General features: G+C 35.1%; 1 protein-coding gene and 1 pseudogene across 1 annotated transcript; one reads left to right on the top strand and one right to left on the bottom strand.

Moving 5' to 3' along the window:
* Positions 1-1814: 1814 nt before the first annotated feature.
* LOC120193080 (ABC transporter B family member 4-like) lies at positions 1815-7267 on the bottom strand. Its single transcript, XM_039195697.1, has 13 exons — positions 7191-7267; positions 6372-6730; positions 6244-6298; positions 5987-6162; positions 5683-5904; positions 5354-5592; positions 4738-5263; positions 4370-4643; positions 3388-4265; positions 3030-3296; positions 2695-2958; positions 2314-2607; positions 1815-2233 (listed from the first exon to the last, which is right to left on the bottom strand). The coding sequence occupies exons 2-13, from the start codon at positions 6687-6689 to the stop codon at positions 1877-1879; spliced, it is 3870 nt and encodes a 1289-aa protein (XP_039051628.1). The 5' UTR covers positions 6690-6730; positions 7191-7267; the 3' UTR covers positions 1815-1876.
* Positions 7268-12719: 5452 nt separating this feature from the next.
* Positions 12720-14567, top strand: LOC120193063 (annotated as a pseudogene).
* Positions 14568-24905: the final 10338 nt, after the last annotated feature.

Here is a 24905-nt window from a genome sequence, read left to right as displayed (position 1 = left end):
GGAATTTTTGGCTTTGAAACGGTTCGAAATACTTTGTAAAATTATTTTGAAATTGTTTTAAGATTAAAACTTAATTTTACACTTGAGTAAGGATTAAAAATGACTTTTGAAAGATTTAGAGTAATGTTTTGATATTCGAATAATTATATCGAATATACTTAGAAAATCTTTTTGGAAAATCTTAAAATTCATTTAACTTAATTTGTTATATCAAAATATCAAAATGTTTTCAACAGGATAAAATTTAGTAATGATCACTAAACTTTTCTAAAGCTTTCATTTAGGTCCCCAACTTTTAAAACTTGCAATACAGTCCTCCAACATTTAGTCCGTTTGCAATATGGTCCCCGCCGTTACACTGCCGTTAGTACGTTTGTAATATGGTCACTTAACTTTTAAGGCGCTTGCATTTAGGCCCCTCAACTTTTAAAACTTACAACACAATCCTCAATTTCATTATAAACCCCAAATTCCTTTTCAATCTAAAATTTCTTTTTTCGCTTCTCTCTTCTCATTTCCAGCATAACTTTTCAATCGGGGATGCATGGGAAATTCTAATCTAACTTTGAATTATGTGGAGGTGAATGAGCTGTTTGGGATTTCATTATATCTGATCATCTGTTGAAAAATCTTTAACCACAAGGATCAAATGAAGAAATTATTATATGTCATTTAAACAATAATTTCAGCTTTGTTGGTGACTTTCAACAATGATACTTAGTTCATCTTAGTAGTATTTGTCAATTCTGCATTTCTAACCCCATTTTTTTCTCACAAGCATTTCATCGAAAATCTATGCTTCACCTGAGATGACATGTATCTAACATTACACATTGAATCGTTAATGGTCTCGATAGTCCCTTGGTCGTGTCTTCTCTCAATGGACCCTTATTCAATTCAATACCTCCACATAATTCAAAGTTAGATTAGAATTTCTCATGCATCTCCGACTAAAAAGTTATGCTGGAAATGAGAAGAGAGAAGTGAAAAAGGAAATTCGAGATCGAAAATGAATTTGTGGTTTAGAATGAAATTGAGGAATGTGTTGCAAGTTTTAAAAGTTGAGGGACTTAAATGCAAGCGCCTTAAAAGTTAAGTGACCATATTGCAAACGTACTAACGACAGTGTAACGGCGGGGACTATATTGCAAACAAACTAAATGTTGGAGGACTGTATTACAAGTTTTAAAAGTTAGGGGACCTAAATGAAAGCTTTAGAAAAGTTCAGTGACCATTACTATACTTTACCCTTAAAAAAATTAAAATTATCAAAATGTAACACATATAACTTAACAGAGAAAAATAACAGCAATTATGGGCCGAGTACTTAAAGTGGTACTATTTGTAACGCTAGACACCAGGATCATTCAAAAAAAATAATTAGGGAACTTATTCGTAAAAAGCGTTATAGTTTGGATAACTATTTTATAATTAAACCTTTTCTTTTAGATAAATTACACAAATCATCACTTTCATTTCAAATTTTATGATTATAATAATTCAGCTTTTAAAAGTTATATTTTAATCATTTATATTATTAATTAATCAATATTTTATTTCTTAATACTATCAACATCTATCATTTAATTCCAAGTTATTCCCTTTCTAGAAGATGCTATTATTTATTACGTTAAAGATTAGTATATAACAGTCCTGTCTTGCTATTAAACAAAGGAACATGGATTTCATTTGTCATAATCATCCATGACGTTTAACCCGACAACAGAAAGATCGTGTTGTTCTGTTGGATTGAAGCTTAAATATGAATATTAAATCCATATTTTCTTATATAAATTTATTGTAAAATACAACCTATGAAATAAAACAATTGTCCTTTTTTCTTAAAATTTATAATTACGTCAAAACCAAAACAAAGTTAAGCAGTGGAAGCACTCATGTGAAGTGCAACCAAAGAAGCATAGAAACCGTCTTTGATGTTTATAATAGTGTCGTGTTTCCCTTTCTCGACGATGACACCGTTTTTAACCACCGCAATAATATTGGCATTCTTTATCGTCGACAGCCTATGTGCCACCACCACCGTCGTGCGGTTCACCATAACTCTATCGAGTGCATCTTGAACCATCCTCTCTGATTCGGCATCCAATGCACTCGTCGCCTCGTCTAACAGTAGTATCTTTGGACTTTTGACTATGGCTCGTGCAATGGCAACCCTTTGCTTTTGTCCTCCTGACAATTGAACCCCTCGCTCACCTACGACGGTATCATATCCCTGAATGAAATACTGTTCAATTAAAAATGACTGTATGAACGAACTGAATTAAACCCGAATTTTTATATGTGATGTCTAACCTGTTGTAATGAGCTGATGAACTTGTGAGCATTGGCCAACTCTGATGCAGCTAAAATCTCTGCTTCGGTTGCATTTCCTCCTTTTCCGTATGCAATGTTGGCACGGATTGTGTCATTGAACAGAACGGGTTCTTGGCTCACTAGCCCCATCTGTTGCCTCAACCACTTCAATTGGAGAGTTTTGATTTCGACTCCGTCGAGAGTAATACGTCCCGAATCGGGATCGTAAAATCGTTGCAATAATGAAATTACTGTGGATTTGCCACTCCCACTTTCTCCAACCAAGGCAACAGTCTGAAAGAAAAAGGTTGACACATTAGTAGTACTACATGTGATTTAGTCTTTTGCTGATAAATGAGTTTGAAATGGTAATGTTGTTACCTTGCCAGCATGGATGGACAAACTCAAGTCTCGGAAAATTTGAATGTCCGGCCTTAATGGATACTTGAAACTGACGTGACAAAGCTCGATATCTCCCTTAACGTTTTCTAGTGTTGTCCCGGATTCGTCGCTTGGATCTATCTTAGACTCGCGGTCGATAATTGCGAATATGGACGCAGCAGCTGACTTGGCTTTGCTAGTATCAGGAGCTAGGGAGCTTGATTGAGAGATTCCAACAGTTGCCATTGTCAAAGCGAAGAAAACCTGAGGAATCGATATCGGTCTCAGTATCGTATAGACATATAGCGAAAAGCCGGTCTTCAAATTGGACTCACCTGAAAAACATCACTGAATGTCGCATCGCCGTGCTCGACAAGCTGAGATCCGGCATAGAAACTGGTTGCATACACATTAAACAGCAAGAAGAATGAAATTCCAAATCCTGCTCCACTAATCAAACCTTGCCTTATCCCTGTTCGCAATGGACCCTCACATTTCTTTCTATAGAGCTGCATCACTTTTTCCTCTGCACAAAATGAAGCCACTGTTCGTATGCTCCCGACTGCATCGTTAGCGACTTGGCTTGCTTCCTCATACATCATCTGCAACCATTTATATAACACTTAAATGAATTATATATTTAAAAACAAGTACTGTTTTTTACTATATCGAAGTCATAAGTTTCGAGCATACCTTTGCATCTGCACTGAACCCCCTCCTGAATCTTACTTGAACATATCCATTAACCCCTATCAGAGGGACTAGTCCAACGATTATAAATGCCAACTGCCAACTTGCGGCGAAAGCAATGACCAAACCAGCAATGGCTGATGCAAGGTTTGAGACCATCTGAGCTAGTGCATCTCCAACCAGGCCGCGTATTGTGGCTGCATCGGCTGATAGCCTCGCACCAACTGAACCACTTGAATTATCTGGTTCATCAAACCAGCCAACTTCCATTCGGACCACTTTCTCAAAACACATTGATCTGATTCGTTGTATCAGTTTACATCCGGCGATGGAAAAGAAGTATGTTCGTGCTGGACTTGTCAATAATGATGCCAGGCCAAGGGTCATAAATATCAGTGACCAGAATCTCGAATCATCTCTCAATTCATCGGGCGGTTTAAAGAACGTATTGATAACACGAGAAATTAGGATACCAAATGTTGGAAGTATGGTACCATTGGCTGCAGCGGCTATAGTTCCGAGTACGATCACAGGAAGCTCTGGCTTGTTGAGGTAAGCGAGTCGACGGATGGAAACCTCTGGAGGCTGCTTCAATGGTCGTTCGGAATGGTGGTCTTCGGTATCTACCATTGCTGAATCAATGGCATTCATTCCAGTAGGCAAACCAAAGGATACAGAGAAAGAATGACGTCCACTATTTCCCATAGATGATCCCCTACTGATCGACCGCTTCATCGATCTTTTCAGGCTTGATTGTCTAAACGATTCCGGAGTAATGTCCGATACATCCGCTACCTTTTCCATCCCTTTGTTTATTTCTTGTAGTCGAATAAGCTGAGAGTACGCTCCCTCGGGATCATTGAGTAATTCTGAATGTGTCCCTGATCCATACGCAAAGTATCGTCAACAATAAGAAAGTATATGATGGTGTGCTTAGGCAAATGCACAAAAGAATAAAGCACTACTAACGATACTTTTAATCAACCTTTTTCAATCATCTTTCCTCGATGAATGACAGCAATCGTATCTGCATTTCTCACCGTACTCAAACGATGAGCGACGACGACCGTAGTTCTATTGCCCATTATTCGGTCCAACGCCTCTTGCACCACTCTTTCCGATTCGGCATCTAACGCGCTTGTAGCTTCATCTAAAAGCAAAATCCGGGGGTCCTTTAGAATTGCTCTTGCTATTGCCACTCTTTGCTTTTGTCCACCAGAAAGCTGAGTTCCATGCTCTCCAACCATGGTATCTAGCCCCTAAATATGATGTTCCAAGCTTTCATATCTTTTTTTATCGAATTTGTGATGCAAAAAGATAATTAATCATGCTTTTCGGACACAAGATTCGAACCTGAGGTAGCTTGTCAATGAACTTAGAAGCATTTGCAAGTTCAGCAGCGGCTCGTATCTCTTCGATGGTTGCGTCTTCCTTCCCGTATGCGATATTGTCCCTAATGCTTGATGTAAATAACACCGGTTCTTGGCTAACAAGACCAATCTTTCCTCTGATCCATCTAAGTTGAAACTCTTTGAGATTGATGCCATCAATAAGGACTTCACCAGCTAGTGGATCATAAAACCTCTCTATAAGACTAATTACGGTTGATTTCCCACTTCCACTCTGTCCAACCAAAGCAACTGTTGTGCCACTCGAAATCGAAAGAGAGAATCCACTGAAAATTTGCTCGTCTAGTCTTGCAGGGTAACTGAAATACACATCCCTCAGCTCGATATCCCCGCGAATGTCCTCCAATACTTTCCCCCTCGTGTCGTACGGGTCGATCTCCGGCTTCCTTTTGATAGTCTCGAACATCTTAAACGCTGCAACTTGACCGGCTGCGAATGCACTCATGCATGGTGATGCCTGTCCTAGGGACCTAAAACATCCATAACCACCACGAATTCAGTCAGTGAACTGTGAAGAATGCATCGTGTGAATAAGTCGAAAAACTCAAATTTTAACTTACATGGATCCGGTCAATACAGCCATAATCACATTAATTACTTGACCACCGGAGTACCCTCTCTCTAAAATCATCCTCCCACCAAACCATACGGCCAAAGCATAACTGCAGAATATGATCATCATGACTACGCCGAGACCAAGTCCAGCAGCCATGCCCTCATTAACGCCTGATTTGTAAGCAGTAACAAGAAATTTGTTGTAATCGCTTATGGCTTGCTTCTCACCAGTAAATGATGCAACCTGGAATCAGATTATATTATCGGTCATATATTTTAACGTAAAGAAAACAACGACGACAGCGAAAACAACTATGTTTTACGTAGAACATACAGTTCTAATCGAACCAATTGTCTGTTCGACAACGGTGGCAGCTTTAGCATAAGCGGATTGTCCACGAGATGCCATCTTAGATATTATCATAGCCATTGTTCCACCAGAAATCACAAGGAGAGGGATTGCAGACATCATGACAAGGGTAAGAAGCCATCCTCGGATAAATGCTATAACGAAACCTCCGAAAAATGTCGACACCAACTGTATAAACTTCCCGACCTGCAAAAGAAATAAGTTAGTATTTCTATGATTTCATCTATATGACGATTTCCATCGGATTTTTAGTTGATTTGGTACGTACCTTCTCGCCCATGGCATCCTGTATGAGCACCGTGTCACCGGACATTCGTCCAACTACCTCTCCCGTGCTGGTTTCGACGTCGAAGAAAGCAACATCTTGTCTTAATATGGTTTTCAAGTACAAACCTCTTATTCTTGCAGCTTGTCGCTCACCTGTGACCATCCAGCAACTCACCTCTGAGATAATAACAAAACCAATCTTCGTCAGTCTCCGGTTAAAATGAGAAATAAAGTACTTAAAATGAGAGGTTTACTTACGGAGAAACGCCGCCACCCCGGCCCCGGCCGCCAGGTAGACGAATCTCAAAGCAACCTGAGATTTTGTAACAAAAATCTAGTTATTTCTGCCTTCATGCATACAGGTTGTTGATAAGTTATAACCCTACCTTGGAGACCACTTCAACCACTCTATCGTCGCTCTGGTTTTGTCCGAAAGCATCGATAAGATCTCCGAACAAGATTGTCATTAAGGGCATACATAAACCGTTCCCGATGGCACCGATCGTGCCGACGATCATTAAAACCGTATCCTTCGAATCGGCGAATGCAAACAGTTTGTAAAGCGGAACAGAGTTGGTCTTCTCATCTCCTTTGCTGCTGCTTTCGGAGTCTTGATTTTCTCCTTTCTCCGGTTCTTCCTGGCTTTTAGATGTGCTGGCCTCATGCAAGTTGGTATCACCATTCAAGCCATTCTCATCCGCCATTGTTGCTGTTCCCTCAACAACTTTAGAATTTATACTGCAGACTGCAGCAATAAATCCAAGTTGGTCAAACCAACCGTATGTGAAACCAGAAAAAAAAAACACAACGTTGAATGCTACGAAAAGATTGTCCAAGGAACTGGAATCAACTTGGAAAGTAATTGTTTAAGCAGATTTCTGATTCTGTAAGCAACTAAATAGAATTAGGGACCGTGTGATCTCAACAAACATCAAGATCATTGTTCCAACATCAACATCTGGATTAAAAAAAGGAATAATTTTTTACAAGGTCCTAGAAAACAAGGCATATACACCATGAAGATCATTGTTTAAATCCCTGGAAAAAAACATAAATTTTGCAGAAGCTGAAGTTCTTCACCATCATTTGAGCAAATCCCAAATACCCAGAAATCACACGAAAGACAGAAGTATATATATATATATATATATATATAAAAGAACAGATTGATGGAAAAAAAGAGTCATTGAGAAGCATATACCTACCAAATTTTCAAAAGGGTAGTTGAGATGAAACACAAGTCAGTGACTCTATCCACTTATTTCTCCAACTTTGTTGCCGGGGTGGCCTCTTTAAGTTAGAGCTGTTTCTTGAACAGCAAGTATCTTGCTTGCCTTGTAAAAAGTCTCGGTGTTTTTGCCATTTATAAACCCTGTTTGGCAACCCAGAAAACAGAGTCAAATTGTTCTTTCCGAGTTTTTCAAATCTGAAAACAATATCTCAGTTATTCTATTCCCTCTCCCCAAGCAATAATATTATATATATTGTGTTCATACGTACGTAGCTATTTTCTTGGAATATATGAAACAACCATGTTCATTTTTTATGGCATACACTGTATACCGGAAAATTACGGCCTCGGATATTAACCCTTTAACCTCTCTGTTTTGTCCATTTGAAACAATTTCCCCCTTCAATTGCTTTAATTTAATAAAAACTACATGTTTAAAAAAATAAAATGGGAAAAATAATTAAGGGGTAAAATATTTTTTTCAAAAAGTTTGAGGATCAACAATATCATTAAACCAAATTAATAATATTAATCCAGTGAGCAAAAGTAAGGTGTAACACATGAAGAACTCTGTCTCTCACAAAAGTTATATACTGTGTCACCTTAATATAAGGTTAAAATAAAGTGTTATCGGTTTATTATTATTTAAATAATAAAATCAGTAAAAAAATTATTTAAAATATTATTATTTTTATCTAAAACGTCAATTTTTTTAACATTTCTGATAAAAGTTCTCAATAATAAAAAAATCGATAGAAAAAATAACAAAACCGGTAGTACTTTACCAAATTCGGTAAAATGTCCAATAATAATAATATCGATATAAATAATAATGTTTTTAATATTTTTTTATCGATTTTATTATTTAAATAATAACAAAATCGATAATATTTTTTTAAATTATATATTAAAACTACCGCACGTGAAAATTTCCATATCTCTTAGGGTAGTTCGTCAAGATACCTAGCCATGACGAAAGCTCCCACTTTTTTTTATTTATTATTTGAAGTATAATCTCCCACTATATAATTATTTAATACATTCACTGTAGTATCATTTTAGCTTTAACTATGAGGATAATTATATATATTTTATTATGAAAACTAGGTTAAAAGATTATATTGTCATATATAAAAAATCATATACAAGTACGATTTAAATTCTCTCTCTTCTCTAACCTAATTTTTTCTCTTAATATTCTTGTGCCATTTTTTTCTTTTGCTTAGCCTCCAGCAACACCAATTATAATATTGATTACCTACCGTCGATAATTATTATTTTATTGTTATTTTTTATATTGTGTCTTTGTTTTTTTCTTGGGTTTTTCCACTTTTAAATAAGAATCTATGTCATTGTGACACACTTCACGTTCCTTATAATTTTCGGTAAGTTTTTTGCATACTTCTACGGTCGTGTTAGTGCTTCCACAAAGATCCTCACAACATTTGTTTGTTGATTGGTTTGTCAGTGGTCACGTATTGCCAGATCTCCTCTTTTTTAAATGATTGTTTGCCGGTATAATCAAAATTGTGTAGCGAAACAGTCTGACAAATTGTTTGGTTCGCTCACTATTCCTTTATCAAATCGTAAAACGTCTCGTTCGACAGTGACGATGAATTTTATGAAGATTACTGGATTATTTTAATGTTTAGAAGGTTTCATTATCTTCGCATTTTTAGATTTAATATTTTAATTTTATATATAAGTTTTTTGTGACTATTTTCTCTAATTTTTTCTTTAAATACGTTGTAATTTTGATTTATGCATTTCTATTAATGAAATTCAATTGTTATTGTTTATAGGAAGATGAATTTGATTTTTTTTATAGTTTAATTTTGTCCTTATTCACCAAAGAAAAAAAGACTATATTGTCTTATTGATTGATATTATTACACTTAAATATAGTCTTTAATATTTCAGGTCGAAGATAATATTAAATTTGTATTTTAAAAAAAATGTTATAGTTTATATTAATTTCTTTTAAAAATATTTGATAAATATGTTAAATATTTTAAAAATTTAAAAATAAACTTAACATTTACCATCATTCTAAGATCAATCGTAAATATATATTTTTACAAATAATGTCTTAAATAATAAAATATATCAACCATTCAAAACAAATAAGACCTTGGGATTATTCGTTGAATTGGACCGTAAAGTGTCAATTTTTCGTGTCTTGACTTTTCTTTAGTCTCCCTTCCTTGATTGCCCAACTTTTCCCGCAATATTCAATACTATATTCACGTGATGCAATTCTAGACGCCTTCCTTTAATTTCTCTTTTTAGTGGATTCAAACTCATATCCATAAGGCCAAGGTAATCGTTAATATGTGATTTATTGATCACTAATCTAAATTGAATATTATTATTAACATCGATATTTAAATTTTTAATCGTATTTAGAATATCTAATATCTCGTTCCGATATAACATTTAATAATTAATATTATAATCGTTAATAAAATATACTTCCACGATTTCTGCTTAACGAAATTCAAACCAACTTGTTTGAACTTTGAGCCTAAACTAATTTGATTTGAAAGGTTTCACGGGTAAATTATCCCTTTTATTTAATTATATAATGTAGTGAAATTTCAAAGTCCTACAGATGGTAATCCGTGATAATCAACAAAAGAAACAGGGGAACCAGAAATTTTGGAAAATTATGATTAGACCATCTCAAAATATATAAAAATTATCATATATATATATATATATATATATATATATATATATATATATATATATATATATATATATATATATATATATATAAGCTTAAACAATATTTGAAATTTATATTGATTGGAGTAGACTAAGAAATATATATATATATATATATATATATATATATATATTCACATTTGGATAGGGGTATAAATGAACAGAGTGTTAGATGAATTGTTCGTATAACGTTCATTTATTGAGTTAAATAAACAATCATGATCATGAACCAAGTTTTTTATATTCATTTAACAAACTAAAGGACATGAACAGAAATATGTTCGCTTCGTTTATGTTCACGATCAAGCTTGTTTATGCGCTTAGTTATCAACTCATTTATCATATTCTCCTTTTTCCTTTTTTATTTATTTTAAATATCTATTATTATATAAACTAAATTGAAACACAAGGTAAATTATGGAGTTCAAATTATACAACTAAAGAAGTTCAAGGACTAGTGTGTAATTTCACCATGTTTCTTTAGCTTGCAAATAAAAGGATAAAAAGAGTGTTGATTGTCAAACATTAAACGAATATATTCGCAAACGTTAAAAAAAATAAAATTTAAACATAATATTAAAAATTTAAACGAACAAACATCACGTGTTGTTCATTTGCATCGCTGCATTTGACAACGATGAGTGTTTAGAGCAGGCCTAACAATATTCAAATCCAATATCCAATGACAAAGCATGTACGTGAAAATCATCTGCTATTACGAGTGGAGGAGAAACAAACATGCAGTTGAATGAATGATATCCGAGAAGTAAATTACTAAATTATGTGCTGTACGCCAAATTTCCAAAGGATACAATCGTTGTGTTTCCCAACACATCCCCACCTTTAGACTTTGTATAAAGCATGCTCCTATTAGCTGTTCACGGAGATAAACGGAAACACAGATTGATTGGACTTATGATTTAAATAGGTTTTGAATCTAAATTCTTGTGTAGACGAACGTTGAAAAATTCACATACTACAATCAAATGTGCTATGCAAATTAATACGAATTAGAAAAACTTTAAAAACCAAGATGACAATAAAAAAACTGTTCACGGTGTTTGGGAATTTGAAAGCTACGCAAGAATTTCATTTCATTCGTTAGGTATCTGGGCAGTTGAGACCTTTGCCCAAATACCCATGGTTTTAATCTCTCACTATCGTCCGTTCATTGTGTAGGAAGTAACAGGCTAATGGGTCGGGTTTCATGGGCCTATCCTACTTCACACTCAATCAGACAAAAATAGATACAAATTTTCGGGAGTAATGAAGCGAGGACAGAGATAAAAATTAGATTTATCGTATGAGGTGTAACATATGTGAGTATAATATTATATCACACATTTTTTTTTTTACAAAATGTAGTGGTTTTTGAATGTTAAAGAAAAGATTATGTCTCGTGCGAGTATATAGAGGATACAAATTAGTGCGAATCTATTCCAATCTAAGGACACCTACATAACGTGTATATGGTGAAATGTCCGAACCGATTAGGCTTGTGTAACCCTACTGAAATCTTAGCTCATTTAATTTATTTTTCTCAAAGAATACTTTTTTGCATACGGTATCTTCTGAAATTAATTTTCATTAATATTCTTAATATAATCTCAATTGTTATTAAAGCATACGATATTTATTTTGGAAAATTAAATTTCAACATTTAAAAATTAATTGCTATGAGTAAATCTCTTTCCAAATTTCATTAACTTTATTAAATCTCCTTCCTTTATAAAAAAGGGTCGAGGAACCAATTTCAAAATACACAAAAAAATACACCAATTCTAAACATATTTTTATAGTGATAGAAGAAGGCAAAGTTGAGTTTGATTGTTAAATAAAGTTGTGTTACGGAAGCAATAATGCTTTTTGTTTATCCCAAAAGATAGTCGTCTAATATTATTAAGTACAGAAGAGAAGATGAATATATCTTAAGGAGATTATTCATACGTCTCAACAAAACACAACATCAATTTGATAGCGCCCGATACAACGGTAACAAGTTCTGTTTCTATGCAAATTTTAGTTATGTATATAATTCGATTCAATTTTGTAGTTAAATCCTTTATACTGTGGTTTTTTTTAATAATCTGTAATTTAGATTATATTGTAATATCGCTAACAGATTGAACCATGATAGGTTACTACAGGTTAAGTTTCTTAAGCTTAAATCAACATACAAATCTACTTGTAAAATTTTTGACAAACAAAATCATAGATGATAGGTGGAAATATAATAGTAAGATTGTGAGAAGCATATACAAGATTGGAGATCCATATTTTTCTTAATTTTAATTTTTATTAAACAAATTATATAAAAGAAATCTGAATCACTAAATAAAGTTCATGTCGCAATCCCCATTGAAACCTAATTCACCATGATGTCGAATGACCTTTGGGTTAGGAATGAAAGAAACAGTTATTGTAACTAAAGTGATGGAGACATCGTTTTGGGGACAAACTCTTTCATTGATAGATTCGAACTAAATTGAAGCAATCTGTCACGCAATCCAACAAGAGATTCGAGGCTGGTAGGTGTTTTGATTAGGAATGAAAGAAGCCATTGTTGGTAACTAAAGCGATGGGACCGATCAACTTACCTATTTACACATGGCATGCCACATCTTTTCAAGGTAAATTGACATGGATTTTACTTGCAAGTCAAAAAATGAATCCAACTACTTTCGAAAAACCAAACCAATAGGCAACTTCCACTTCATACATGAAAAGAACAAGAACCAAATATCATGGAGCTGTAGTCAAAGATGGCTTCAAGTCTTTAACACCTGATAAAAAACAGTGAAAAAGGAGGGGGAAAGCAGAGAGAAGAAGAGGCGATGAAGAGGCATTTGATTCTGGTGTTTGTGTGGGCAAATTTGCTTCCGTGGGGATCGGCTGAAAAGGAAATGTCGGCGGTGGGCGATCCGGGGATGAGAAGAGATGGCTTGAGAGTGGCGTTTGAAGCTTGGAACTTCTGCAATGAGGTTGCAGTTGAAGCCCCTCTCATGGGGAGTCCCAGAGCTGCTGATTGTTTTGATGTTTCAAGTAAGTAAAACTGTAAAAGTAAAACCCTTTTTGTTAATGTCTGTTCACATTGTGTTCTGATTGTGGGTGTCAGATTCAACACTGATACACAAGGTATCCGAGGCTGATAACAGGCTTGGAATAGGCAAAACCTTCAAAGGAATGACTGCAGATGTAATGTACAACCCGGATCTTTACGCAGCTCAAAAGGAGCTCTATTTGGGTTCTTTGTGTAAAGTTTCGGAAACTTCAAACCCATGACAATTTTGGATGGTCATGTTGAAAAATGGCAACTTCGACACAACAACCGGTCTCTGTCCTGAAAATGGAAAGAAATCCATCCCTCCTTTTACCACAAAGAGGTTCCCCTGCTACGGCAAAGGCTGCATGAATCAACCCACTTTGAACCATCAACCTACACAACTGTTACCCGATGGTACAATGAGGGGATGGTTCAATGGGACTTATGATATTGAGAATTTTAGCCTTAATAATCTGTCCTTTTATGAAGTAATTTGGGAGAAAAAGCTTGGTTCTGGAAGTTGGGTCTTTCACCATAAGCTCAAGACCACATCCAGGTATCCATGGCTGATGCTTTACCTTCGAGCTGATGCAACCAAAGGATTCTCCGGTGGGTACCATTATGAAACAAGAGGCATGCTCAATTCTATAAGTTGTAAAATGGAAACTCTTTGAAAACCATCATTGTAATCTGGGTTTTTAAACACTGACCATTTGGTTTTCACTTTCAGCTCCCGGAATCTGATTTTAAAGTAAAGTTCAGATTGGAAGTCAAAAAAGGAGGAGGACCAAAGAGCCAATTTTACCTTCTTGACATAGGCAGCTGCTGGAAGAACAGTGGGGATCACTGTGATGGGGATGTGCTCACAGATGTTACACGATACAGTGAGATGATCATAAACCCCGATACGTCAGTCTTGTGCAGCCCAACCGCACTGGGGAACTGTCCACCGTACCATATAACTCACGACGACAGAAAGATTTACCGAAACGACACCGTCCATTTCCCTTACGGAGCTTACCACTACTACTGTGCTCCCGGGAATGCTCAACACTTGGAGCAGCCTGTTAGTCTCTGCGATCCGTACAGCAATCCACAAGCACAGGAGATTGTTCAGCTGCTGCCTCACCCTATATGGGGTCAATACGGGTACCCGACTGAAAAGGGTCATGGTTGGGTCGGGGATCCGAGAACTTGGGTGCTCGACACCGGTGGCCTGGCCAGTAGGCTTTACTTCTATCAGGTTTGCATTTGTTTACTTGTTACTTTTTCCCGGGTCGGGTTTGGGTTGATGGGTCGTTTTGGTATTTTTCAATTTCAGGATCCGGATACCCCTCCAGCTAAAAGAATATGGACATCTATTGATATGGCACTGAGATCTTCGTTAGTGATAAAGATGAAGTGGCGGAATGGAGCCTCAGTGACGTGGATGTTATTCTCGTGTGATTCCTCGTTAGTGCAGATAACCAAACCTCGAAGGGCTAGGCTTTTAACTTTATTCTTTTAGTTATATTTCCTGATGTGATGTGCACTGTACCTTAATTGTGTTTTTATTTAACCAACCAATATAGAGTATTATCATTCCAATGTTACAAGTGAAGTGCATTATCAACAATCAGTGTATTTTGTGAGATAAAAACATTAGATAATTTTTTTATTAATCTAGGATAAGAATAAGGTAATATTTATTTAAAATAATTCTCAATTATTTGACATTAAATGTTCACACTATTGATATTCTTGATGCTTGAACCCCGGACATCAAGGAAGAACAATAATTCATTTATTATTGAATTCACTCGATTAGTACAAAACATTAGATAAATTATTATTAAATAAAAACAAATTAATAATTTTTAATTAAATTAATATTTGATTAACCGATTATATAAAATCACTCAAACATTTAAATATAGTATAATATTATTAATAAATTCCACAATTATAATTTTAATGGTACTTATAAAACCCTAAATTCTAGGCCAATAATTTTAGGTTTATCTAAGAGGTAAGTGGACTCTGTAGATTTCATGATTTAAGTTGATGGGTAATTGGGCTTAATTAGCCATAAAAAGAGTCTTTTAAATATGAGGAAAAAAGCAGATGACTAAAAGTGCAATTAGACCATTAAAAGAAAGATGATATCTTTGGCTTTTAAGTGGGTTTTAGACGTGGGTTTCCCATTTTATCATCCATTCTTCTTTGTTTCTCCTTTTTTCCTTCTTCATAGGGCAAATTCAAGGTAAGTGCTTGGAGGTTCTTTCTTATTCCCTTCAGCTTCAAAACCTGTCTTTAATACTTCCTACAACACTCTTTTGTTGATAAATCCAAGCATCTATATTGGTTTGAGGAAAAAAGGTGGAAATCAACCAAATTAAAAAAAAAAGAGTGCTTGCTAGGAAAAATGGACTTCATTTCTGGATTCAATCATCAAGGTAGTGTATTTCTAATCCTTCAGAGTATTAAGATTTCATAAATCACAAGAAATTGCTAAGATTTGTGTAGTTGAGCAATTAGGTTTTCACTTTTGATTCATGCCATAAATCACGAATTTGATGTTTAGTATGTGTTTTATGATACCTTAAAGCCCTAGATAACTTCCCATAACATTAGTGCATGATTTAGAACCAAACTATGGCATTTAGGATGAATTTTGAGTGTTTTCTAAGCCTAAAATATCAATTTATGGGTTTGAGTATCGATACTAGTTAAATTAGGGTAAACATTAGGGTTTATGGGATATAGTATATGTTAGGATTTACGGAAGCTTGAATAGACAATCGGAACGGTTTGCAAAGAGGGGTCGGAATGGTTTTTGTGTTTAGGGAGTAAGAAGATTGAAAGATAGAGAATTGCACATCGATTTATAGTGGTTCGACTTCTCAACCAAGTCTACATCCACTACCGTAGCTCCTCACCAAGGATTTTCCAACAAATTCACTAATTTTTTCTTTATTTTTAAGGACAAAGAGATAACCTTTACAACTCCCTAGTTTTTCACGGGATAAACTAGAACCTTTCCCTAGCTTTTACACAGGCTAAGCTAGAACCTTTCCCCTTTACAAAAGGATAAAAGAAGTAAACAAATAAACCTCTCAAAGGTAGATGTTTACAATAATTAAGCTCATAAGAACAAAATTTACAAGAGAGAATGAAAATAAGAATGAAAAACTTATTCTCTTGTGTTTGATTGCTTGGATAGTTGTTCTCTTGCTTCTTCAAGTGTCCTCAGATTGTATTTATAGCTTAGAATGAGTTTGAAGTCGTATATAGCCGTTGGGGATGTTTTGGGGATTATTTTTCTATAAAAATAGGCTGCCCAAAACAGAGTGTATCGGTATACTATCATGGTGCATCGATACCCCTTCATTAAATTCAAATTTTATGACCGTTGGGGTGTGTGAACAGTGAGTGCATCAGTACACCTTTTACATTCGATATTTTTGAGCATCGGTACTATTCATTACTGTTCACACAGTATCGGTACTATTCACTACTATTCATCAAAACATTTTTGTGCTAAATTTCAAATTAAGTGGACTTTGAATTATTTTTGAAACCTTTTTAAAACTTTGAATAAATTCAATTCAAGTCCAAAAACATTTTGCCTTTAATAAAACAATTTGTTATATCGAAACATAATTCAATAGTATCTGTAGTATCGATACTCAGGGTGTCAATATCGGTATAGGACCCCAATTTAGTAGTAAAATGCATTTTTGGTACCGATACTCATAGGGGTATCGATACTTTACCCAAGGGTATTGATACTACAAGTAGAGTATCGATACTACTCACTTGGAATGGTCGGATTTGACCTGTTTAACGTATGTAAGAGCTAAGGATGATCTATAATAGTAGGATTTAGTCCGTGAGGGATATAAATGACCAAGTATACCTAAAAACACTCATATGAGCAGGTTACATTGGGTGTAACCATATTAAGCGTAATATGCTGAAGTATATTCAATTGAGTATGAATACGAATAGTCAGGACAGAGGATCATTTTAGGAGACATCTGATGAGTGGTATGGTGATTATGTATGAGCTTCGAAAATGTTAGTGAACCCAGGAAAAGTAAGCCGTCTTATTCTATTCAAGAAGTTCTAAAAGGAAGTACGATATGATCGATTAGAGAGCCACTACTCATAAATGAACCATAGCCAGATATCAGGCTAACCAGTTCCTTAGATAATAAGTAAGCCTTTGCCTAACGTTCTAGATGGGAAAACGAGGGGTAACAGTCAATATGACGTTGACTTCACTTTAGTGAGACCAATTATGTTAAGGTATACACATATTGCTTAGTTGCCCTAGTAGGGCATTGTCAGTGCGCAAGGCACTTGGGGGGCTAACTAGGGTTCGAGACCCGAACACTCGCAAGGAATGTGTTAGCGATGTCAGTATTATATGGCCTATGGGACTTAGATATGCATGGTTAGTTATGTCAGTTTAATTTAGTTGGGTAAGCTTCCGATGCACGTAAATTCCAGTTCTTACAACTAGGCTATTTCTATATTCAAGGTAGTTTAGTGGTGTTGAAGCATGTATAGTCTCATCAATTCTGTATGTCCGATATGATAAAGCTTGGCTTGAAGGCTATGTGAATCAAAGCCAATGCTTCACTTTGTACGAGAATTGTACCGATGCTAGGTGACACCGGGTTCCTCTCAGTGATCTACCTAATGGCTATGTGAGGATTAGTAGATCATTCATTATGTTTGTGGGAATTACGTCGATGCTACGTGATACTGGGGTTCCCTCAGTCACTAGTGTTTGAGAGATATGTGAGACCATATACTAGTCAAGTTGCATTAAGATAGTGCACAACATATCAGGGTTGCATTGAAGTAATGCACAATATGTCAAGTTCGTATTCAGATAATGTGTATCATGTTCAGTCATTAGGATTAGAGACCTTTTAGAGGTGTACTCATGGCGAGGGCCTTAATAGAGAACTAAGGGAAGCGTGAGTCCCCTACGTCCGAGTTAGAGCAATAAAGCCTTAAGTAGGTAGCACTTGATCTAGGTCATACTGCTTAGTACCATGTCTTCAATATGCTTATGTTTATGAATTTTTATGCTACTCTTGATTAGTGATTATACTGTTGGGCTTTGTAAGCTCATCATTCGAATGTTTTCCGTTGGCAGGTTTCTAATTTGGACCGTTCGTGGAACACCATCATAGCAGGGCTTCCAGCATCTCTGATAGAGTACTATATTGTAGCTTTAGTGTGCATATGTATTCATAAGACCTTTGTCACACCTAAATTTTCATTCGATTTAAATTTGATTTTTATTTAATTAATTTTTGGGATCAAATTATGAATTTTGAAGTTTAAGGCAAGTTTTCAAAATTTGTTGAAAATTCAAGGACCTATCCTTGAATTTAACCCTCACCTATCAGAATAAATAAAAAAAATAAGGGAAGTTGTGAGTTTTTTTTCAACGTGTGGTTGAGGTGATTTGAACCCCTAAACACAAGCATGGTGTGCAATGCCTTAGCCACTAGGGTAGGGCACTATTTGTGTTAAAAAGGTAAATATATTTTTTAAAGATTTTAGTTGAGATTTTAAGATCTCCAAATCAAAATTTTGAAATCCCTAAACCCTTTTTTTCCTTATCGGCGTCATCATTGTCCCCTCATCGTGCAAGCATCGTCCGATCGTTGTTTCATGCACCGTTGGCACCAGCAAGACCGACATCCAACCCTGATCAATTACTTGTATGGTTCTGTAACTTGCACATAATTTGCGTCCAATTTATAGTACTCACAACATAAAATAATTACTCGTATGGTTCTGTAACTCTATTTAATACTCTATTTAATTCATTACTTTGATAGTAACCCTATTTTGATTTAATTTAAAGTCGTGTATTGCTTTTGATCATAGCAAGACCGGTGCTTAGTAGATTTCTCAAATCGACCTATTTTGCGAGGTGTGTTCCTTGTGTACTATATATATCTGTTTTGTTTTAACTGATTTTGAAAGCATGATTCTGTTTACTGATTTTTCTAAGTTATGTTTTTACTGATCTGAATTTTTTTATTGTTTGGTATATGTTTTCTGAATTATTATTACTGTAAAATGTCTGATTTATGATCTCTCGATTTTATTGGTATTATCTAAAACTGTTTTATTGGGGTAATGTCTTATGAGGTTCAGTTAGCTGGTAATTCATTTTTGTTCTGATCTTCTATATTAGACTCATTGATCCCAGGGGTCTAGGACAAGTCCTTATGGATGTCTGTTTTGGGGTATTTCACATTGTGTACGAGTGAAGGGTAGTTATATGTTCTAAATAAAAACTTTACTATCATCTTTACTCTATGATTTCTGAAATTTGGTTTGAAACGTATCATCATGTTTTATGTTTCACTTATTGGAACACACTGAGCTTCCTAGGTCACTCCCCCATCTTTTCCCTTTTAGATATTTTGGATAGTCACCCCAGTCACGACACTTGGAGGATTGACACATTCCGTACATTATTCTTTTGTTGTAATGTTTCAATCTTCCGAGCTGCCTTTAACTTGGTGACATGTGCCGATTATTTTGATACACTGGTTTGTCTTATTTACTTTCACCTTTTATGGATGGAATTACTTTATTATTGATTACTGATATTTTAATTAATTTGCGATATTTCATATTTTATACTATCTGATTTGAATTTTGCTAACATAACCATGTTTTTAAAGAAGTTATGATTTTTTAAACTGGGAAATTATTTTGTAAATTTTTATTATAATCCGTTAGATCTGATCATAATGCATAGACTGGGTATACGAGGTTACAATTAGTCAAGGGGTTTAGATTGGGATTACATGGTAGTCCTATTGGCACTAACGGTGCACAGAACAACAATCAGACGAGGATTGTGCAGTGAAAGGACGGGGACGAAGTTGATAAGGAAAAAATGGTTTAGGGATTTCAAAATTTTGATATGGGGAAGGGAATTGGGGATCTTAAAATCCCAAGAACTCTTTAAAAAATATATATTTACCCTTTTGACACAAACAATGCCCAAGCCTAGTGGCTAATCCCACTATTTCCTTTTTTCTATGTTGATAGGTGATGGTTAAATTCTGGGATATGTCCTTGAATTTTCAACAATTTTTGAAAACTTGCCTTAAACTTCAAAAATTCATAATTTGGTCCTAAAAATTAATTAAATGAAAATCAAATGAAAATCAAATGAAAATTAGGGTGTGACAACTCACTATTCCTTAAAAGAGTTTCATCCTCGAAATTCACCCAAATCAAACAGATATAGAAACTTGCAACAATGACGGTTATTTCGATAAGTTAAATCAAAGTCTAATGGTCTCGAGATACAAGGCTCGAAATATAGGAATAGACTGGATCATTATTCAGAAATGCATGACAAGAAACATAATTAATAATAGATATACCTACAGAAATTGCGGGCTCATCCTGTTCGTCATGACGTCTAGTAGTGTAGACTAGAGCAGGATGTCTTATCTCAAATAAAACTAGTCCTCGACTCTGTTGCGAACGGCTCCAGTATCAATCTTGGAAGCGGATCCGGAAGTCTTACCTTGATTCTGACTCCTAGTTGGGGTCTGAACAGAAGCCTGAGAACAAGTAGGGGTCAAAGTAGATGTGCGCTCAAAAGAGGCATGGTGGGGACAATTCATAAAGAAATGCTCACTGAATCCACATTGGTAACAAGTACCCAACTTCTTACGACATTTTCCCCTATGTTAATTTCCACAACACTCACAAATTGACACATAAGGAACATATGATGAATCACCCTGATTAATAGCTGAGGGTGGAGGAGTTGTAGACATGGTACCAAAATTGCTCATCTGGGGAGAAGAAGTGCGAGTCTTCTTCTCAAGGCGTGCAAAAGACTCAGTGGGGCCAGAAGACTTCCTAGATCGCTCTTGATCTACTCGGTCTCTATCAGGAGCCACGACTTTAACCTTCTTAATCTCTTCTAACTCATCAAGCACCTCATCTCGATGGGTCACCACAAGTCTACTCAGCTCATATCTGAATCCTTGAGCAAACTTATGACACTTATCCATTTCAGTAGGAACCAAACTTTCACCATACTTCATTAGCTTCAAAAACTCCATCTCATACTCAGAAACTGTCATATCTCCCTGGACCAAATCTTAATATTAATGTCGTCTATCAGTCAGATAACGCTCTCTAAGGAAATATTTCCTGAAACGTTCTCTAAAAAAGTCCCATGTCAGGAGGACGGCCGAAACACTACTCACTATGGACTCCCACCAGATGTGGGCATTACCATCCAACATCGAAAAAACTTCCAAATATCTCTTCTACAGATATAAACCTAACTAATCCATATGCCTCTCAGTATCACATAGCCAATTCTCGACCTCATTCGGAGTTCCACTAGTAAGGCCTGTAAAGGTCCTAACTCCTTTTGCAATAAAGGTTTGAGAAATAAACACATAGGGTGTAACGCCTACAGCTATAACCACACCCTGAATCAGTTAAAAAAACTGTCTACCAAGATTCTCATCAAGAACAACACTAGCAGACTCTGTACTAGAATTTGATATTATTCTAACCGGTGTAGTCAAACCTATATGAAGAGTAAGAGGCGAATCTATTAGACTCGTAAGATCCTGAGGAGCATAAGGATCTATCGGAGGTGGTGGATCTACACGTGAATCATCTAACGGGTTAGCAAACCTAATCGATCGACCTCACACACGGCCAAGTTGATGGGCTCGTCTAGTGCTCATAACGGTGGGCCTCAGGGTTCACTGCATAAGATAAAACCTAGGGTCAGGTTTGGCACTTCGAGTTCCGTACATAATAAAACTTGTAAAAATTTGGTGATATGGCCTTCAGAACTTGTTTTGTAAAACATTTCAAAATTATGTTTTTGTTTTCAACTCATCCACAATATGAGACTTTAAAAATCAAAAGCTTTGATACCAACTAATTGTAACCCCCTAGACCCAACCTATGCGTTACGACCTGATCTAACAGATTACAATAAAAATTTCCAAAATAATTTTCCCTTTAAAAAAATATTATAACTTCTTTAAAAACATGGTCATGTTAGCAAAATTCAAATTGGATAGTATAAAATATGAAATATCATAAATTAATTAAAATATTAGTAATCAATAATAAATTATTCGGTTCATAAAAGGTGAAAGTAAATAAGCCATAAACTAGTGTATCAAAATAATAGGCACATGTCACCGAGTTAAAAGCAGTTCGAAAGTTTGAAACATTACAACAAAATAATATTATTCAAAATGTGTTGATCCTCCAAGTACCGGGACTAGAGTGCCTATCCAAAATATCTGAACGGGAAAAGATGGGGGAGTGAGCTAGGGACTCAGCGTGTTCCAATAAGTGCAACATAAAACATGATGATACATTTCAAACCAGATTTCAAATATCATAGAGTAAAGATGATGGTAAAGTTTTTATTTAGAACATATAACTACCCTACACCCGTACACCATATGAAATATCTAAAATAAATGTCTATAAGGACTTTTCCTAGACCCTTAGGATCCAGGAGTCCAATATAGAAGATCAGAACATAAAGGAATTACCAGCTAGCTGAATCTCAGAGTCTCCAGACACCTACCCAAACAGTACCCCAATAAAACAATTTCAGATAGTAACATTAAAATCAGAAGAACATAAATCAGACATTTCACAAAAACAATAATCCATAGATCATATATCACATATCAGACAATTAGAAATTTCATATCAGTAAAACCAGAACTCAAGAAAATTAGTAAATATAATCATGCTTTCAAAATCAGTTAAAACAAAACAAATATATATAACACACAATGAACACACCTCGTAAAATAAATCGATCTGAGAAATCTACTGAGCACCGATCTCATTATGATCAAAAGCAACATATGACCTTAAATAAAATCAAAATAGGGTTACTATCGGAGTAATGAATTAAATAAAGTATTTAATAGAGTTACAGAACCATACGAGTAATATTTGCATGCTGTGAGTACTATAAATTGGATGCAAATTATGTGCAAGTATACACAATTGTACAAGTAATAAAAAGTGAGTGAGTATTGTTCCCACGAGGATTAGTGGAAATTGAAAGTAAGTTATAACACTAAACTAAATTATCTTAGTATAGTTAGTGTGATGGAATGAACAAAATGATTATGTTGTGGCAAGATAGATGTGATGGTGAATTGTGATGGCAATGTGGCAATGTAGCATATGGAAATTTTGAGGCAATTTTAATAAAAATGTCAAAGCAAAGTAAAATGATAACTTGGGAATTAACTAAAATGACTTTATAATCCTCTCACAAATAAGTTATTATGGGAATGATTGATGGGGACACTCAGGAATCCTAATGCTTGCCTTCTAGAATGGTCTAAACTCCTATGGTTCACTTACTCGACAGAGTTCACTAAGAATGCTCATATGTTATCTCTAGTCATGAAACCTAATAGAAGAGAATGCCATGAAAAATCCTCTTGGCCTGATGTAGCAACATCTAATATATCAAATAAGCTCAACTCCTATTAGTCGTTAAAATGCTACCTTAGTTTCTCTCGAACATCAATGTTGAATTAAGTTCTAGTTATTAGCTAAAACCCATTTTTCATGTTGATTTTCCCTTAGTTTTTATAGAACACTAAGAATCCTTAACTTTGTTTCTCTCAAACACTAAGTATTATACTTAAGAAATGGTCACTCTCATACCTCCTACAATCTTAAGTAATTCAAAACAATGAACAAAACAAGTGATAAGCATAAAAACATTAACCATTCATTAAAGAAAAACACTTAATCATCCATCATAAACCCAACCAAATAAGGTTTAGTTCATGGTGAGGTTCGAATCATCCATAAAATCATTTCATTCCATACAACCCATCCAATAAAAATAGAAATGAAGCAAAGAATGGTGGAGGAAAACTCCTAACATGCACTGTCGTGAGCTCTTCGGCTACCATGAATCGACTTAGCGCCACTTGCTCCTCTCGGACTCCAAGCTTGCCACTCTCTCAAGCTCTTTTAATGGAGGAACACCGCGAAGAAAATAAAAAGAAAGAAAAAGAAAAAGTTTTTAAACCGCCTCTTTAGCTCACAAATGAAAATTTTAAGATTGTGAAAAGTCTCCTCATTTTCTTTGTGGTGTCATATTCTATTTATACTAAGGAATTTTCTTAGTTTGTTGTGCCAAAATTCTAATGGTACCCTAAGTCACACTTCCCACATGAGAGAGGTACTACAAAAGCTAGTATTGGGCCTCTAATAGGCGGTTAACATCAGAAAACACGTGGTAAAAAGGATGTTTGGCCTTATGTGAAAATATCTTCAACTTCTTTGTCTTTTTCTGCCCCAAAAATGCCACAACACATTCATTTGTACTCGCCACAACAAGTTTCTTTGCACACCCTTTCTTTTAAAACCTGCACATCAACATCCAAAACAGACCTTTCCCATAAAATAACACAGTTCATAAAATAAATGCCAAGGCAAAACAAATCCACCAAATGCAATTACATGCTCCTAAATGCATCTAAATGAACCTATATGAGCAGTTAGACAATCAATAACTTAAGTGAAAAGACCCTAAATATAACCTTTTTACGGAGTTATAACACCTTTAAACTTAAGTTATTGGTTGTCCTTAAGCAATGGATAGTTGTTAGCAAAAGAAAAATGTCATGGTAAAGTTTATAATCAAGAAAATCATGTGGGAAGCAATGGATAGTTGTTAGCAAAAGAAAAATGTCATGGTAAAGTTTAGAATCAAGAAAATCATGTGGGATAGAGTTTCATCCGTTAGAAATATTTTGACATCGACAAGTTAAACAAATGGAGATTTCAAGAATATTATCCTAGGGCAAGGTCTTTTACGAGTTTGTGTGCATGAATGTATATAAT

The sequence above is a fragment of the Hibiscus syriacus genome, unplaced genomic scaffold (assembly GCF_006381635.1).
Source record: "Hibiscus syriacus cultivar Baekdansim isolate YM2019G1 unplaced genomic scaffold, ASM638163v2 tig00116984_pilon, whole genome shotgun sequence".
In the NCBI taxonomy this organism is placed as follows: domain Eukaryota; kingdom Viridiplantae; phylum Streptophyta; class Magnoliopsida; order Malvales; family Malvaceae; genus Hibiscus; species Hibiscus syriacus.
This window is presented reverse-complemented; position numbering and strand designations above follow the sequence as displayed.

Excerpts from the sequence above, each read along its gene's own strand:
- LOC120193080 (XM_039195697.1), bottom strand. The coding sequence starts at position 6,689 with ATGGCGGATGAGAATGGCTTGAATGGTGATACCAACTTGCATGAGGCC. Across the intron at positions 4,644-4,737 it reads TCATTGACAAGCTACCTCAG|GGGCTAGATACCATGGTTGG; the intron begins GTTCGAATCTTG and ends CATCATATTTAG. Across the intron at positions 2,959-3,029 it reads CATTCAGTGATGTTTTTCAG|GTTTTCTTCGCTTTGACAAT; the intron begins GTGAGTCCAATT and ends TCGATTCCTCAG.